At 38.6% G+C, this 18,244-nt stretch overlaps 1 protein-coding gene across 13 annotated transcripts in view; it reads left to right on the top strand.

Moving 5' to 3' along the window:
* The window catches only part of LOC105498950 (KIAA1328 ortholog), a 413,609-nt gene that overhangs the window by 321,366 nt on the left and 73,999 nt on the right, over positions 1-18,244 (top strand). For all 13 annotated transcript variants that reach the window (XM_071085777.1, XM_071085776.1, XM_011771353.3 and 10 more), the window contains one exon: positions 8,284-8,465. In XM_071085777.1, coding sequence (XP_070941878.1) covers positions 8,284-8,465 — 182 coding nt within the window. The remainder of the gene's footprint in view (positions 1-8,283; positions 8,466-18,244) is intronic.

The raw sequence follows: 18,244 nt of genomic DNA, 5'->3' as shown, positions 1-18,244 counted from the left end.
GGACATAAATTCATGGACATAAATGCGGAAAAAAAAAAACCCCACAAAAAAATCCTTAACAAAATATCAGCAATTTAAGTTCAGGAATATGTAAAAAGCATAATACAGCTTGACTCAATAGACTTTATCCCAGGAATGCAAAGTCAGCTTAACATTTGAAAATCAATCAATGTAATTTGCTATATTAGCACAATAAAAAAGATTTTAATCCATTTTAAAAATTAAAGAAAAACTTCATCTCAAACAGATGCAGAAAAACATTTGACATAATTCATCCAGTGCCTATTCATTATAGGAAGATAAAAAAGACCTCTCATCAAGCTAGAAAAATGATAGTATCAACAGAGATACATCTCTTTAATAATAAACACCTTTAGGAACAAGTTAAAGATGTCCACTCTTGTTCACTTTTATTCAACATTGTATGGGAGATTCTAGTGTGATCAGGCATGAAAAATATTGGAAAAATATTGGGAAGAAGTAAGCGAAACCGTCTTTATTCTCAGATAACATGATTGTATACATGGAAAAATACTAAGGAAGCTACAGAGACAAGTACTAGAATTAAGTGAATTTAACACAATCACAGAATACAAATTCAATGTATAAAAATAAAATTTATTTCTATATAATAATAGTAATTAGCATAGAAAATAAAAGAAAGCATTTATAGTAGCATCAAAACCATCAAATAATTAAGAATAAATTTAGCAAAAGAAGCAAAATATCTCTACATGATAACCACAAAATACTGCTGAGACAAATTTAAGAAAACTAAATGGAAAGAAAGATATGCTCTTGAATTTGACCAGTTGGTATTGTTATAAATATCAAAATTTTTTTCCAAACTGAATCTTAGATTCAATGCAATTTCAGTCAAAATACCAACATACTGTTTTATAGAAATTGGCAAACTTATTCTGAAAAATATATGGAAATGTGAAAGGACTAGAATAGCAGTGACAGTCTTTAAGTTATTCTAGAAGACTACATTGAAGGACTTATGCTACCTAATTTTAGGTATGTAAATTAAAGTTATGTAATAAATACAGGTTGGTATTCACCTTAAGATACATAAATAGATTGATGGAAAAGAATGGAGTCCAGAAACAGACCCACACACTCATATGCTCAACTGTTTTTTGACAGTGGTGCCAAGCAATTCAGTAGAAAAAGGAAAGTTTTTTAAACAAGTAATGCTAGAAATATTGGATATAAATATGGAGAAGAAATGAACCTTGATTGCTACCTCACATCCTAGCCAAAAAATAATTTGATCTTGAGGCATTAGAATGTGAGTGGTATGAGAAGGGCATCCATAGAAGGGGACAGCTGGGCATAGAATATCAGAACTTGTGCACGGTGAGGAGGGCTTCCCTATGGGAACTGCACTGGTGTTGTGTGGTGGAGCTTGAGCAGAATGAAAAGGAGGTATCCATGTGGAGTTTGACCTTGCATGGGGTCTTGTTACCCAGAGGGATGAGGAGAGCTTCCTTAGGAGTAGCCCAGTCATGGCTGGGTAGGGAATGGGTTGTAGGGGAAGAAAAATTTTTTCTTCAACCCTCACAGGTTCTTAGTTGGAATGAACCTATGTTTTTTTTTAAAAAAAAAAAAAAAAAAAAAAAGATTAACAAGAGAAAAACGAGCATACATTTATTAGCATGTGTGTTTCATATGTACATGGAAGAAACTCTGAAAATGAATAGTTACCAAAGAGGTAGTTTTCATTTCAGCTTTTATAGCATCTTCAACAAGGAACAGTAAAATTTTAGAAAACTAACGAGACAAAGGTAAAGGACTTTAAGTTCCTAAAGGTAGCAAATTGAGTCAAGGAAACTAAATGACAGATAAAGGCTAGTTGGTAAAGCCTGTTCATGTAGATTCCCTGGTGTCATCTCCAGATGATGAGGATCTAAAGTTTCCTTCAGTGTTTAACCTTTGTTCTCCCTAGTAGAAGGCAAGCAGGGTACCTTTTGTCTCTGTAAATCTGTGTTCAGCTTTTAGGCAAGTTAAAGGGAGGGCAGAGAGCTTTCCTGTGTTTGCTTTTTCTTAATTGTCCTGAGCCCAACAATCCTTCATTTTGTTGGGTAGCACATTTTGTCGGGTAGCACATTTTGTCTCCTGCAGTGTCCACAGTGTCCATGCAGAGGCGCACTGGCAGAAGCAGCCCAGAAGCATGTGGTGTGAGAGGAGTAGGCTGGTAAAGGATGAATAGCTGTGGTGACAGAATATTATTTTAATACAAAAGTATTAAGTAAGTAATTATGGTACAGGGGCTAAAAGGAAATTATTTAAGCAGTTAGAGAGGGTAAGAGAGTCCTCAGTAAGGCTTCCCTTTTAACATTAAAAAGCAGCCCCCAGATCATTTCTTTTCTAACAAAGAGCAGCCTGAAAAATCGAGCTGCAGACATAGATAACCAAGCTGGAAGCTTGCATGGGTGAATGCTGGCAGCTGTGCCAATAGGAAAAGGTTACCTGGAGGCCAGGCATGTTCAACATGGAGGCTCCATCTTCCTTTTTCTTTGTCAACCACATGTACCATAAAGGAACAGGCAACATGCTGCTGGCAAGGTAGAGAACCCATCTCCATAATAAAAAATTAAGGTAAGGTGGCCACCTTCTTCATGCACTGTGAAAATGGCACACTTGGTCCGACCAATCTTTTGGGCCCTATGTAAGTCAGACACCGCCTCCTCAGGCTTGTCTATAAAACCCCATGCATTTAACCACAGAACCAGAAAAACCACTCAGGAGCCCCTCTCTCTCTGCAGGAGAAGGAGCTTTTCTCTTTCTCTCACGTATTAAACCCCCGCTCTTAAACTTACTCCTTGTGCGTCTGCATTATTGATTTCCTTGGTTTGGGGCAACAAATCTTGGGTATTATCCCAGATGAATGATGCCGCTTCAATTATATTATGGAAAATGGCTAGTTTTTTTCATTGTTGGAGAAGGGATATTTCTATGGAAAGAGAAGAAGCTAAAATGAACCCTGCTGGTTTAGAGTTGGAATTTTGAAGATATTAGTATAAACTCTGTATAAACTCATGTTTTTCAATATAGAGATACCTATATATAGCAATTACTATATAGGTACAGACATGTATTCTCTTTCCATATCCACAGCAAGGACTTGGAAGCTGTGGCAATCTAATAGCTTCTGCCCCCCCAATACAAGGTACCAGACCTTTTCAAAGAAATGGCTGGTTCCAGGGCTGGTTCTGAAACTGGACAATATAGCAATTATTTAGGTATGATATGGCCAGCACCTGAATCAGGCCATTGGAAATGAACAGAGGAATTAATAGGTATCTATCTGTTTCTTCAACCTAGATTTTATGGTCTTCTAAATCAAGGACTTGTTCTTTTTCTGGGGGGGAAAAAAAAAAAACTCATGCCAAAATTTGAGTATTTCATGTGCTGTTTTTTCTCTTATACTCTCATTCCCTTAAATGTCTACCTTTCCTCCCCTAATTTTCCTCACGTCACTAACACCCCTTTCCCTCCTGGTGTCCCCCAAGGATTTCCTGCTGGTGCCTTAGAGAACCCCTGTTTCATAGGAAATGCACTCTTTTCATCCTGCCTTTTTCTAAAAGAATGTTTTCTCCCACTCTTCACAATAACTCAGTAATTTTCAATCCTATCTGGACATTAGAATCACCTATAGAGCTTTTTTTAAAGGAAAGGAGAGTGAGAGAGGAAAGCAAACAATATCCAGGTCCCACCCTAGACTGATTAATTCAGTTTTGACAAGTGGGTGGGACTCTGTCCATCACTCTTATTAAAAATTCTCTAGATTATTTAAATGTATTGCCAAGCTGTGAATCACTGCCTAAAATCAGCATCTTTTCTGAGAGCACCACTTCTAATAGAGGCCATTCTTTCTGTCACATTTGATAAACAACAGAGAGAGGAGTGCCAGCATTTTTCTTGCAAATCTCTTTATTTATGTGAATCTAAATATATGTCTAGTTTGACTGCAGCAGTCCATCCTTTTCCATCGTTTGTTTTCCATCATTGTCTCACTAGGACCTTGACATCCCACTTAAAGTCACTTTCTCCCCCGTAACTCCTACCATCATTCTGTGAGATCCCAATATGCATATGGTTGATCTCTCCATTGCCATAACTAAAGAATTTTTGCCTTCCTCAGCTCACTCCAGCATCATCCATGGCCACACCCAGAGTTTGCTATCACCCACTATGGCTTCATCAGAAAAATCATTGAGTCTGTCATCCCAACCTCTTCCTTTTTAGCTTATGTTCTCATGTTTCTCACATATACCATACCAAGGGTTTTTATGTTTATGGTGTTGTTGCTATTTTATTTTTGCTTTACCTTAAAGGGATAGCTAAATTATTTATTTCCCCTCATTTTTCTGCCAGTCTTTCAGTCCCTGTTGCCTCACTTTCTTCCTGGACCGAATGGTTGACCTAAACTACTTTAGTATATTTATTTCCCTTGATCCCCAGTCAGCTGCATTGTCCCAGTGAAATCCTAACCCTAGTTCGAGCTCTCACACCGTTTTCTCTGCTTTTTAATCTCTGTACCTGAGCCCTGCTACAAATGGATTTCTATTTCTGTTAGGGCCTCAACATTTCAGGAAAATCTTTTTCTTTTCATTTCTATTTCAAATTCCCTCAATACATACTCCAAACCTTCACCTGTCTTTTCAATACCCACTTTACTCACAAGAATGACTGTATCTCCTCCTACACCAAGGAAATTGAAATTGAAGCATATTCTTTCTCAACTCTGTCTCCCTCAACCCTACCACCTCTAAACTCACTCAGCCAATAGCAAAAAGCCATGGAGTAACTGATCAAATTACTTTCTTGAGATATCGTCTCAGATGTTCCATAAGCACCTCAAGCTGCACTTAATTTTTCCCACCCTTCCCCAATCTTCCTCTGTATTGCTTATCAACCCCAAATTCTGCCAGTCGTTCTTGACTTTTCTCTCCCTCTCTTTTACATCAAGTTCTGTCCTTTTAAATCCTAAATATTTCTTAAACTATGTCTTTCTGTTCCTACCACCGCTTCTCTATTGGAAACGTTCATCTCTCACCAGAGCTATTTCAGCAGCTTTCCGCCTCATTCAGTTTCCTGCAGCCCATTCTCTAAATGGTGCCAGAGTAATTTTTCATAAATTCAGGTTGGATCATGTCATTTTTCTCCTGAGAGCCTTTTAGTGACTCCACCTTGGCCGCAAGATAGCGTTCAAGCCCCGCAGTATGGAAAACGCAACCTTTCATTATCTGACCTGCACTGTCTCACCTGCTTCATCTCCATTCCTCCCTATCACACACCGAAAATTTAATGCTGTAACAATACCCAGCTATTTAACTTTCCCAAAATATGAGCTGAAGTTTCATATGTTGGTATATTTGCTAATACTGTTTTCTTTTACCTAGAACATTCTTACATTTTTCCTTATCTTCCAAGGTTAAGTTTGAATATTTCAGGAATCTCCTTCTGTTATGCAAATAAAGTTAGGTGCCTAGCCCTTGCGCTCTCATAACATCCAGTATATTCCTGAATTACTGCATTTGGCATATGGTATTAAAAATTCTGTTTCCACATCTATCTCCCCCACTAACATCTCTTTAAGAACAGGAACCAGAGCTGGGCCAGGCGTGGTGGCTCACACCTGTAATCCCAGCACTTTGGGAGGCCGAGCGGGCAGATCACAAGGTCAGGAGTTCAAGACCAGCCTGGCCAACATAGTGAAACCCCATCTCTACTAAAAATACAAAAATTAGCCGGACATGATAGTGTGCGCCTGTAGTCCCAGCTACTCAGGAGGCTGAGGCAGGAGAATTGCTTGACCTGGGGGGCGGAGGTTGTGGTGAGCCAAGATTGTGCCACCGCACTCGAGCGTGGGCAACAGAGTGAGACTCCATCTCAAAAAACAAACAAACAAACAAAAAAAGAATTACCTCATTCTTTTTAATGGCTGAATAGTGTTCTTTATGATGAATATGTACCATAATTTATTTATTCATTCTCTTATTGAATGATATTTGCTTTCAATTTTTCACTATTACAAATAATTCTCCAGTGATTATCCTTGAACAAATATTCTCATGCTGTTGTTCATGTAATTCTGTAGGAGAAATTCCTTTTTTTTTTTTTCTTTTTTTTTTTTTTCTGAGACAGAGTCTCACTCTGTCTCCCAGACTGGAGTGCAGTGACATGATCATAGCTCACTGTAAGCTCAAACTCCTGTGCTCAAGCTGTCCTGCTGCCTCAGCTTCCCAAGTAACTATAGGCACATGCCACCATGCCTGGCTAATTTAAAACATTTTTTTTTCTTTAATGATGGGGTCTTGCTGTGATGCCCAGTCCAATCTCAAATTCCTGGCCTCAAGTGTGGGATAAAAGTAGAACTGTTGAAGGAGAGATGCATTTTCATTTTGTGTTAACAAGTCACTCACAAAAAGGTGATACCCATTTGCAGTTCCTGCAATAGGTATTAAAGTGCTCTTGTCCCCACACGCTCACTGACACTGAGTATTAATGGAAGATCTGCTCTTGTTTGTAGCCCTAGGAAAGAATCCAGTTTAGAGGAGGAGTTTGTAAGTTATAAGAAAAAGAGATGATTGACAGGCTATAGTCACAGAGGGGATGGGTCAAGATGGTATCAAGAGTGCAAATAAAAGGTAATTTTTTTTGAGACATTAGGAGAGGAATAGTAGATGGGTGAATATGGAAATAAATACAAATGAAGGAAGAAATTTTTCATGTAGTCATCTTTATTTTAGGGAAATTAGAAGCCAAGTTCCCAGTTGAGATGGAGGATTACCAAGATGGAATTTTGAATAAAGGTACAGAAAAGCTTCTGTGAAAATGCTGTAAAGAAGCAGAAGGCAGTCAGTATTGGGAGTTCGACTGAGCTGAGAATGAATCAATTTTGGGGAAGCCAATGGTTGGGGTCACATTAATTTTTCTACAAGAACAAGCAGAGATGTAGTCATTGGATTTGCCTGGGTTTGGGGCCTCTGGGTTGACATAAATTTATATAACATTCACAATAAGGTACTTTTATTTTCCGTAGTTTCCTGTTCCATGAGTGCAATTTGTATAACCCTAAGTTACACATCTTCTGGTTGGTCTGCAGAGGAAAATGACCTCTGTGTTCTGATTTTTAAAAAAAAGGAGAGAGTATCACTTGTACATTTCCTTGTGCCTACTTTATTAAGCCATATAACTAATGATTTTATTTTCTTTATATAATTCTGAACATAAAACCATTTACTTTCTTGGTTTTTATTAATAAATTATGGTACAAGCAAACACTGCTAAAAATTCTGATCAGTATAAACCAGAGACATTTATAGAAGATTATGTGATTTGAATACTGGTCAAAGGCCACCTGGAATAACTGATAGACCTGGCAACACTCCATTCAGCTTATTCTTGTCTAGAGATTCCCTCTGCTTCTGGGGAGTTTAAACATTTTAATTTTAGAATCTTGTGTTTTCAGTAGCTGCCTCTATGCGTTTCCAAGTCTTTTTCTTTAATTTTCACATTATTTATGGGCATGGGGAAGACAAAACCAAAGTGTCATGAGTTTGTTGTGAACAAACATGAAGAGGGAACAATGAGAGAGAACACATCATTAGAATATTTCTCCCTAAAATAAGAAAATATTATAAGAGGAAATGTGCTAATGGTGGGAACACAGTTTAATAGAGAAGAAAATATGTACATGTGTTCATTTTCATTAAAATGCCTATTCTATATTTGTCTTGTTGACCTTTCAATGAAATTGTGTAAGTATGGAGTCTAGTTCTTCTACATGCACTGTTACACTACTTCTTACATACTCTGGGTACATAATAAATACCGATAACAATTGAAAATTAGAAACACAAATGCATTTGTGTGAGGCACATTGGTGATATTTTAATCCCTAGTATTCATTTTTAGTACTTGGAAAACATCTTAGATATGCAAGTCTTATTTTAGCATACTTTTTATTTCTATAGATAGCCTGGTTCTTAGTCATACTCTGCGACTTTATTAGCTGTTTCATCAGTTTGAATCTTATTTCCCCAAATCCCAGTGTGAGCTTTTTGAGAATAAAGACCATTTCTTTTCCAAAATTGTTGTGACAGGACACAAAATAGATGTTGAGTAAATTACTTAAATTACACCTCAATAAAAAGTAAGATAAAGAAAGTTCTTAATGAATTGCATTTAAACCCATATTGAATTTAAATATCTGTATGCTCTGTGTCCCCTTCTGTGCCTTCAACAGTTCATTCATCGTTGTTCTTTCAGTTTATTAAAGTCAAACTGCGATGGCTGGCTGCTTGGAACATCATCATCCGTTAAAAAGTACCAAGAAACCCCAAACAGTGGAGAGAATAGGAAGGAGAAGAAGACAGTTGGGTTTCATTCGCATATGAAAGATGATGCCCAGTGGTCATGTCAAAAGAAAGATACGTATAGACCCCAAAGAGGTAAGTTTAACAACTGTAGTGGCAAAATGAGAAGCTGGTAGGTGAAGGTAGTTGCTAGCCAGTGAATTTCAGATGATTTCCTACAATGCTGAGCAAAAGTCAAATGTTTACGCACTGAAGTGTGCCTGCAAGGCCACAGGTAACACATTTACTAGATTAGTGAATTGTATCTGTGTTTTTTTTAGAACACTGGAATGAAAAACTGTATCCAACTTGCCCCTCTTTTTGCAAGCAATAACTGTTAAGAATTAGTCAGCAGTAAGTGTGGTCATAGACTAAAATAATGTTCCAAGTGAGTAAAGAGGGTAAGATACTGAACATAAATCTGGAAAAATAAACCCTAACAACTACAGTTAATCCTCAATTGACTGGAATCATGGGGAGGGTGGAAGAGAGGTCATGGACAACTCCCCATATTGTGACTAAAGCAAAATCTCACAAGTGTAAAGCATATTTTGCCTAGCAGTCTTTTTAAGTGTCAGTAATACTTCCTGTTATTTGTGGTAGATTTTAAAGAAATCAATTATAAATAACTATGTTAAATGTTGAGTGAAGCAAATTTATTTGTTTCCCAGTTCCAGGAGAGGCTTTTGGCTTAATCTATCCTGGCATCCTTACAGGATCAACTTTGGAAAAGAATGGAGCAAATCTGAGCTTTATTGTACAGAAAAGATGTACAGGAAACAAAGGCCCAAAAAGATGTCTGAGCCCTCTCCTGCTCACACTTCTTTCCTAGGTGTCTTTTTTCCCTTCTCACAACCATTAATCCTGATTTCCTTCTTATTTACCTGTTTTTCTACTGGGCCAGGACCTTTCTACCTCTGGTGTCATGCAATCTACTTTTCATAATCTCTGTAGCCACTATTACATTTATTTATTTGAAAATTGGGCAGTGCTTTGTGAGATCTTGCAGTTGTGTATCTCCCTGCCTTTTTTCATCTGCTACTAGCTCTGTCATGCTTTTTTGGTTTGATTATGATTAATCTAGAAATTGTTTAATCCTATTCCACATAATTGAGAGATGATAATTCGTTCAAATTTTGGGAGGGAGGACTATCCACAATTTGAAATAAAAGCAAAAGTACGTTTTGTTTGACATAAGGCAAAGAAAGGTTTTGTAGACTTCCATTGCTTTAGAACAACTTAGAAGTTTCTTTTTGGACATTGCTTCCAAAAATAAAACTTAAATTGAAGAAACTTTATGAGGTAGAATCTTTACTTTCTCTGTTAGCGGTCCTTCAGAAATGGAAAACCCTTACCTCAGCTTCCTCTGCTCTTAGTCATTGCACTTTGGAGAGCGAAGAACTAGTCGCAACTGGTGTGGTGGTTACACTGCGAAGCTTAACATAGTCTTCGGTTAACTTGTCTTCAAATTTGTGTTGTGTGGCAGCACTAAGATAAAATGGCAAAATGAGAAAAAATATAGTGTAATAGCAAAAGAACAAATAACTTGTGTTATTGGTTAAGACCACAGCAACAGTAGAAAGCAGCAATTGAAAAGGCACTTTGAGAAAGATATTATCAGGCCAGCCCTTGCTGGCCTCTCCTGGGCCTAGCTACAGAAGCCAGAAGCCTGAAAAGGGCTTGTGTCCAAAAAAAATCAATTTCTAATTTGAAACAAAATCATTTTTGACTAACAGGGGTTCAGAACCCATTACTTTTTGCTGTATAGTCTGCTGACATTTCAGCACTTTCTGTTGTGCACAATGAATCCTAATAGTCATTTTATAATGTTGCTATACCAATCAATTTAACCAAGAGAAAGCTGTTACAATTCTGCAAAGTTTTCAGGAACAGTTTTCACTCATGGTTTTATTTTTTCTTCCATTAGGTTTTTTCCCCCTTTTTTTTGTGGGGGTGGGGGAAGGTTGTAGTGTTGCAGTAAAAAAAAAAAAAAAGAATAGAAACTTTTTCATCTTTTTAAGAGTTTTTATTTTAAGGCATTCACAGAAACTACTGACTCTTTTCTACTCATGAAGAAGACCGTCTTGTATTTTCCTTTTCTTTTATTCTAATATGGAGCTTTTAGCAAAATTATGATCTACATGACCATTAAAGAGGCTAAAGTTGCCCCCCTTTGAGCCATTCTGCCCATTGCACAGCTAGTGTATGCAGATTATAGCACAGGGCAAAGTTATTGCATTGGCATTTGCTGTGGCACCCAACCAAATGGGAGATATAAACTTTCCATGGATGCGCAGTAGACTTGGAAACCCTGTTTATCATAAGGCCGATGACCTGGCACTAATCACCTGAGTTACACTGCTTGGTTTAGCACCTTCTTAATTGCTTTAATACACTTTTCTTCTGTCTTATATCTTTTGTTTCTTTTGCTGTTATCCTTTACTCATTAAGTACTACATAGGACATTTACTACAGGACCATTAATCTTTATTACCAGTCTCTTACTCCCTTACCTCTCCTATCCTCCTCACCATTCTGCCAGCTTTATGATGCTAAACATGTGGGGGGAAAAAAAAACAGACTATTGTCTCAAGAAACAACCTTATGATAGCAAAGATATGTACAGTATTGTCAAAATTACACTTAAGATATATAAACTTGTTCATTCATCAGTTTTAGTTGCTTTTATTGAGCAATGTCAAACAGGGAGATAATACTTGGGAAAATCTAAACTTGAATAAAGAACTTTTAAAAGGCATAAATCTGGAAACACCTGATCTTCATTCCTCTTTTTTCCTCCCTTGCAGCCTCAAAACATTTTCCACCAGCTTGCCTAGAACCTCCCTTTCCTGAGCAATCATCAATATTCCCTTTTATCAGAACCCTCAAAGCTGAGGGCATTTTTTCTAGTTATGGTGATGGGCTAGCAGGGGCTGTGAAGCCACTGAGCGTGCAATTTCCAGAACTGAAATGTTAAACCTCTGAGCTTGGCACTGCCCCTTCCTAAGTCAGGCTGTAAAACCTGACTTTGGCCGCTCCCTTCCTCCTTTTCATTCCTCCTTCATGAAACTCTTAAATTCCCTTAAAATGTTGGCAGAGGCTGAACCTAGGATAATTTGGATTTACCTGATGGTATAGATTGTGCCCTTCATTTTGCCTTTGGGGTTTTCTTAGGTTATATGATTTTATATAGCAGCTGCCACTGGTTGAGATCCCCTAGTAACTCCCAAACACTTTTTTTTCCCCACTGGACGATGATTATTCTAGACTCAGCTGAAGTAAAGAATAATCTCAGAAGCTCCTAGTTGTTCCCGTAAGTGAGCCTGTGCTTAAAATGACGTGAGTACTCTTCATAACCCCAGGTGGATTAAAGTAGGTGACATGCCTAAAGAAATGAACAATTGGAGTGTCCAAAGTACAGAAATCATTTCTATCTTGCCTCTAAGGAGCATTTCTCATGTTTCTTTAATTATTACCATCATGATCATTATTCTTTGTTCAACCATAAAGGTACCTTAAGATACTACTTCTGATACCCAGAAATCTCAGCTGAAGATACGCCAAAAGTTGATGTCTTTGTCAACAGCACATAGAATGCAAGCATCATAGAGGGCTATGAATAAACCCAGATATGTAGAATAAATTTTCCTGGCCAGTCCACTAAAAAAAGGAATTCAAATGTAGGAGACTAGTGTTAAGAGTTGATGTTGATATATATGAAATATTGTCACCTAAACCAGAGGGTCTACATTTCCCGTTCTCTAAAATGGAAAGAAATTTCTCAAAACACTATGTGGTTTACTTATTTATTGTATATGTTTTGTATCTTCTCCCTCAGAATATAAGTTCCATATGTTCACTGTTGTATCCCCATCTCCTACAACATTGCTTAACATGTGGTGTGGTAGGTACTCATCATACATTTGTTGAATGAATTAACATAACATTGTATATATTGATTTTTCTTTCGATGCCCTTATTCTGTGACTCAGGTAGACTTTTTCACCTCAGTACCTGCTGTGATTTATTGATTTAAGCAAAATATATGCTTGTCTCTTCAAAGTTCTTATGGTGATCAATTGGTAATGCTAAAGAGAAATCAGTAGAGTGGGCTCTTAAAAATAGTACTGGTCAGGTGTGGTGGGTCACGCCTGTAATCCCAGCACTTTGGGAGGCTGAGGCAGGAGGATCACCTGAGGTCAGGAATTCGAGACCAGCCTGGCCAACATGGTGAAATCCCATCTCTACTAAAAACAGAAAAAATTAGCCTGGTGTGATGGTGCATACCTATAGTCCCAGCTACTCAGGAGGCTGAGGCAGAAGAATTGCTTGAGCCTGTGAGGCAGAGGTTTCAGTGAGCCGAGATCACTCCACTGCACTCCAGCCTGGGTGACAGAGCAAGACTTTTGTCTTAAAAAAAAAAAAGTGCTGCCTTAGGAGTCAAGAAAATATGGGGGGAGGGGGTTCTATTGTCTTGTATTCTAATTGAAGTTTAATTTATATACACTAAATTGTAGAGGCTTTAAATGTATAGTGTGATACATTTTGAAAAGTATATATACCCGTGTAACCACTACGCCAGTTAAGATATAGTACATTTCCATTTTCAATAAATCCTCGTCCTCTTTTCTAGTCAATCCTCCTGAGGCCTTTCCTCTTGGGTTGCTGATGGCTGCCTTCTCACTGCATCCTCACATGGCCTTTTCTGTATGTGCATCCCAGGAAACGCTTCCGCTTCTTATAAGGACACCAGCCACTCTCAGGCCTACCCCTATGACCTCATTCAACTTAACTACCTCTTTAAAGGTCTTGTCTCCAAATATAGTCATATTTTGAGGTGTCCTGGACTTTAGAACTTCAGATTACTTAGGGAAGGCACAACTAAGTCCATAACCACTTTCTTTCCAATTTTTGTGCCTTTTCTTTCCCTTTCTTATCTAATCAGACCATTTAGGGGTTTTATTACAATATAGAATACAATGAAAAAAGTAGACTTCCATGCCTTGTTCCCAACCTTGTAGGGAAAAGATAGTCTTTCAACATTAAGTATGATTTTAGCTGGAGGCTTTTTTTTTTTTTTTTTTTTTTTTTGAGAAGCAGTCTTGCCCTTGTTGCCCAGGCTGGAATGCAATGGCGCTATATCGGTTCACTGCAACCTCCACCTCCTGGGTTCAAGCAGTTCTTTTGCCTCAGCCTCCTGAGTGGCTGGGATTACAGGTGTGCACTACCACACCCGGCTAATTTTTTTTTTTTTTTTTTTTTTTTTTTTTTTTTGAGACAAGAGTCTTTGCTCTTGTTGCCTAGGCTGGAGTGCAATGGCACAATCTCGGCTCACCACAACCTCCGCCTCCCGGATTCAAGCGATTCTCCTGCCTCAGGCTCCCAAGTAGCTGGGACCACAGGTGCCCACCACCACGCCCGGATAATTTTTTGTATTTTTAGTAGCAACAGGGTTTCACCATGTTGGTCAGGCTGGTCTCAAACTCCTGACCTCAGGTAGCCACCACACCAGGGAAGCTGGAGGCTTTTTGAAAATGCTCTTTATCGGGCTGAGAAAGTTTCCTCCTAGTTTGCTGAAAGTCTTTATCATAAAGGGGTGTTGAATTTCATCAAAATTTTTTTCTGTGCTTATGATCATGTTATGTTTTTTTCTTCTCAGAAAGTAGTTTAATGACTACACTGATTGGGAGATATTGGGGTGGTAATTTTTTTTTTTTTTTTTTTTGGTAGTGACCTTGTCAGCTTTGGGTATCAGAGTTATGCTAGTGTCATACATGCATCAGGAAGACATCAGTGGAAATGGTGTGGTAGGTACCTTCAGGGCCTCATCTCTCCCAAGAAACAGTGAAAAATCTTGCAAAAACTGTCAGAATCTACCTTATCGGAACTCTGGAGGATAGTGAAAGATTTACAGAAACAAAACCGATTCTTAGGAGAAAAGCTACTGAAGCATTGTAGGAGGACTTTTCTAGAGTTAACTTAGTCTTGCCCTACCCCAAGCTTGCCCAACCCGCAACCTGTGGGCCATATGTGGCCCAGGACAGCTTTGAATGTGGCCCAACACAAATTTGTACACTTTCTTGAAACATTATGAGATTTTTTTTGCAGTTTTTTTAAAGCTCATCAGCTATCATTAGTGTATTTTATGTGTAGTCCAAGACAGTTCTCTCAGTGTGTCCTAGGGAAGCCAAAAGATTGGGTGCCCTTCCCTCCCCTCTTCCCAGCGTGGCAGCAGTCTGAAAGATGGCAGCCTGAGTTCCAGGTGTTAGTATCTGCCCTCTGGTGAAGCACAGCAGACTCTGTTCTCAAGGGATTGTTTCTCTGTTTTAATCTGTCTGTGGATTCCCTAAAGGGCTGAGACCTGGAGCCTGCCTTTGTTTTGTTTGACTAAACTTTCTCTGGGCAGAGAGTGGCTACATATAGGACATTCCTTGAAAACACTGAAAATCAGATGAACACACCACTGGCGCCTGGGGTTTAAAAAAGTAAATAACAATGAGGCAAACAATAGACACACCAAAAAGTTAGATAATCTAGAATAAATGGAAGATCTGAATAGACCTATATAACAAGTAAAAAGATTGAATCAATAATCAAAACCTCCCAACAAAACAAACCAACAACCAGATGGCTTCACTGATGAATTTTACCAAACATTTAAAGAATTAACACAGATTCTTCTCAGACTCTTCTGAAAAATGTAAGAGGAAGAAATACATCCTAATGAAACAGGAAAAGTTCACCCATCCCCCTCGCAGGGTTTGTAACGGGGGAGTGGCTCGCTTCTTCAGTGCCCTGCTGCTCAAACCTCTAGGGGGAGCATGCAGATGGGCAGGCTGTGGGGCTCCCACCCCACGGCAGCATCTGGAGGTGAATGTCTACAGCTCCTGAAGCACCAGTGGGCTTATGCTGCTGTGTGCTCTTTTAGTTTTGCCGTCTATAGGTGGCTTGTGTTAACCAGCTCAATTAGACCCTTTACCTGTCACAAGGACAGAGGGCTTTCTGTTTCCCGGGTTCTTGCCTTAGTGTACGGGAAAAACTGGATCACATGTGGGCTTGGAGAATGAATGCAAGGTTTTATTTAGTGATAGGAGTAGCTCTCAGCAGATGGATGGGGAGTCAGAAGGGGGATGGAATGGGAAGGTAGTTTTACCCTGGAGTTGGGCTGCTTAGCGGCTGGACTCTCTTCCAGCCGCTCTGGCCAAATTCCCCTCGCTGTCTGCATCGTTCCACCAGTCAGTGGCCTGCCAGTGGTATCTGCCTGGTGCCTGTTGGTATGTTCTTACGCTCCTCTCGGCATCCAGCTGCTTGTGTGCTCTTCTGCCAGTGTGTTCCTCTTGACATCCACCAGCTTCTGTCCCTTCCCACTAGGGTCTTGGGGTTTTTATGGGCACAGGATGTGGGGGTGGCAGGCCAGGGTGGTCTTGGAAAATGCAACATTTGGGTGCCAAGCAGGAGTGCTTGTCCTCACCTTGGTCCATGGGCACAGGCCCAATGGTGGAACCCTCACCAAGGACCCTGCCCTTTTCCTCCCTGCACTTCCCTGCCCCCCTCCCTTAAGAGGCCAGCATTACCCTGATATCAAAGCCAGAGACAGATGTCACAAGAAAAGCAAACTATAGACCAGTATTCTTTATGAATATGGATTAAAATATAGTTAACAAAATACTAACAAGCCGAATACAGCTTATTAAAAGGATTATACATCATAACTAAGTGAGATTTAGCCCAGGAATACAAAGGCAGTTCAACATACAAAAATCAATGAACGTAATACACATTAATAGAATGAATAACCTCATGATCATCTCAGTTTACACAGAAAAAGCATTTGACAGTCCAACATTCTTTCATGATATCTGCCCAACTTTATAGGAAATTGTTGACTCTGCCATAGTAGGTCACCAAGGACAAGGAGAGGTATTGGAAGAGTACACATGAAAAGTTGTTATAGGACACAACAGAAGTGTCACATACAATATCCACTGGCTTTCCACCTGACCACACTTAATTACAAGGAGGACTGGGGAATATAATCTAGCTGTGTACCTAGGAAGAAGGAAGGAGTACATTTTGGTGGATAACTGACAGCATCTGCCACAACAGCATTCTTCATAATAGCCCCAAACCAGAAATACTCCAAATGTCCCTCAATAGCAGAATGGATAAAAATTCACAAATGCATACAATGGAATAGTACTTAGCAAGTAAAACAACGAAACTGCAGTACATAAAAATTACCAGCATAGGTAAATTTTGCAGACAATTTAAGCAAAAGAAGTCTCAAAAATAATATATATAATGCGTTTCTATTTTTATAAAGTTCAAAAGCAACAAAGCTAAATGACATATTTAACCAAACACATAAATGGTAGAACTATAAAGCATAGAAAGGAAATAATTATTAGAATAGTTGGGGTCCCTGGAGGCGAGAAGGAATTGTGACTGGGGATGGATATTGGTGATGTATCTGGGTGGCAGTGCTGCCAGGGCTTGCTTTCTTGAGCTGGGAATGGATTACACTGGTTTTGTTTAAACTGAGTAGATAATATGGCTCAGCTGTTTAAAAAATATAAAATAAAACAAAGGGCCCAGAAACAGAGTTTTCTTAAACATTGAGCTCTAAGAAAAAAAATTACCATGAAATATACCCAGTTATATCTAAATAGAACATGATCCATTATAATCAATTCCATCTGTGCATGTGAAAATATATGTGCGTGTTTATGTAAATACATTCACATATATTACATGTATATAAAATACACATTTATATATGAAATCAGTCAGCCTAGTAATATTCTTACCAGCATTTTTATTTTTTATTTATTTATTTATTTATTTTTGAGACAGAGTCTGGCACTGTCTCCTGGACTGGAGTGCAGTGGCATGATCTTGGCTCACTGCAACCTCTGCCTCCCAGGTTCAAGCGATTCTTCAGCCTCAGACTCCTGAGTAACTGGGATTACAGGTACCTACCACTAGGCCCAGCTAATTTTTTGTGTTTTTAGTAGAGATAGGGTTTCACTATGTTGGCCAGGCTGATCTCAAACACCTGACCTCATGATTTACTCACCATGGTCTCCCAAAGTGCTGGGATTACAGGCCTGAGCCACCACACTCTGCCAGCATTTTTATTTTTTTTAAGCATATGTTATTATTGTGTGTGTGTGTCTGTGTTTGTGTGTGTGTGTGTTTAAATATACGGGAATATAGAGTTCCATGAATATGCATAACTGTAATTGTTGGTATACTTAATACTAAATAAAATTTATAAAGGGAACAAATACAATTAAAAGCTGATATATAGCTTTGTGGAAATGCAATAAGGAATAGAACTTAGAGAATTAAGGAAAAAGAACAGTTAAACTTGGTCTGTGCTTTACAGCAATCATTCTTATCCTTTTCAGGGTCCCATACCCTTTCAGAATTTGGTAAAAGATATGGTTTATTTCTTCAGAAAAATAAATGAGCACACGTATATACATTGTTGTGCTTACAATTATGAGGTATAATTCTTCAATTATAAAAGTCCCTGGACCATCTGTTAAAATTCCTTCTATAAATTGTCCCCAGGTATTCTGTGATAGTGACCAGAAAGATAACTTATATTCTGTCACTACCAAGCATTTCTTCTTCCCTTTCACCTCACTCACAAATCCCTTTCAGTTGTTTCTACCCCTATTTGTCCATCTTAATTTCCTCTTAATCACCCAGGATTCTACCCAGACAATTGTATTAGCAGTGAACTGCTTTGCCTGCCTTTGTTCTATCTATTCCACTCTATTCTAAATTCTGCCTCAAAATTAATCTCTCCAAAGACCAGTTTGGTTTTTTGTTTTTTGTTTTTTTTTTTTTTTGAGACTGAGTCTCGC

Source organism: Macaca nemestrina, chromosome 19, assembly GCF_043159975.1.
Source record: "Macaca nemestrina isolate mMacNem1 chromosome 19, mMacNem.hap1, whole genome shotgun sequence".
NCBI classification, from domain to species: Eukaryota; Metazoa; Chordata; class Mammalia; order Primates; family Cercopithecidae; genus Macaca; species Macaca nemestrina.
The sequence above is the reverse complement of the archived record's forward strand: the minus strand, read 5'-3'. Positions and strand labels throughout refer to the sequence as shown.